This window comes from Seriola lalandi, unplaced genomic scaffold (assembly GCF_002814215.2).
Source record: "Seriola lalandi dorsalis isolate HSWRI2012SDOR001 ecotype SW California unplaced genomic scaffold, Sedor1 jcf7180001977065, whole genome shotgun sequence".
Classification (NCBI taxonomy): domain Eukaryota; kingdom Metazoa; phylum Chordata; class Actinopteri; order Carangiformes; family Carangidae; genus Seriola; species Seriola lalandi.
In genome coordinates, this window is record NW_019447731.1 from 1 (window position 1) to 1071 (window position 1071).

Consider the following 1071-nt stretch of genomic DNA (forward strand, 5'->3'; position numbering starts at 1 on the left):
GTGTGTGTGTGTGTGTGTGTGTGTGTGTGTGTGTGTGACTGCTGGTGTGTGTATAATAGGTGTGTGTCTTTAAGATGACCATGACCACACACACATCATTCTCTCTCTGTGCAGCTTCAGTTTGTTCATGACAGCTGTTGACGTCCCTCCTCGTCTGTCACACTGTGTCTTACCTGTTTGTGTAGGTTGAGTTTGTCGATCTCTGACAGGACCCAGCCCACGCTGCCGTCCCCCCCGCACACCAGGATCCGGAAGTTGTCGAACTTTTGAAATAGGCGCAGACTGAAAACACACAAACACACGCACACTTCAGATTTCCACAACGACATAAAAAGCTTATTTATGGATGTTTTTTTATGTGTCTGCATCTGGACACATCAACACTCACCCGAGGTGCGGCCCGCCGTTGACCAGGTCAAAGACCTGAGCCGGGTTCAGGAGCTGCTTGAAGCGCCGTAGGAACTTCACTCCCTGGTTGTCTCCGCTTTTGGAATTGACAAAAACCAGGAGCGGACTGGCACAGGAGGGGGGGCAGGTGGCTTTCCAGAATCCTGAGGATACACAGCAACAGCAACAAAACACCTGGTTAATGCTTCAAGCGAAAAGTGTAAGATCATGGTCACAGTACACGCCCCCACTGACCCTCTTTAACACTGTCACAGTTTCTTGAAGCTCTGAATGTAACGCCTGTCATGTGTAATGTTGTATTGAAGATAAATGATGTAGACTTGTAGTGAGGTGTGCTGGGGTCAACAGGTGTGAATGAACCTGATAACACTATGAAAACGTCAAATATGTTTAAACTTGTCTAAACCCTGGTTACTGTACAGCTATTATTTTTATTCTTAATTCTATTATTATTTTTGCTGTTATTTTCTGTCTACCATTTATTGCTGATTGTGTGTCTCCCCTATGAGACTGATAAATGATGGACTGATGTTTTTCTTTTTAAGGTTGTAGGATTGAAGTATTTTGTATTTTGTAAATGCAGCGACTGGATCCTGTTCACAAGCTTCTCAAGTGTCCCATTTTCACCCAGTGCTATCATCGTGTTTGTGTACATGTATTCTA

At 44.5% G+C, this 1071-nt stretch overlaps 1 protein-coding gene across 1 annotated transcript; it reads right to left on the minus strand.

Moving 5' to 3' along the window:
• Positions 1-173: 173 nt before the first annotated feature.
• LOC111656967 (diacylglycerol kinase delta-like) lies at positions 174-551 on the minus strand (the record flags this gene model as incomplete). The annotated part of the gene is made up of 2 exons (XM_023408898.1): positions 174-282; positions 389-551. Coding segments are annotated over 2 exons (272 nt in total), but the record flags the coding sequence as incomplete, so codon positions are not given.
• Positions 552-1071: the final 520 nt, after the last annotated feature.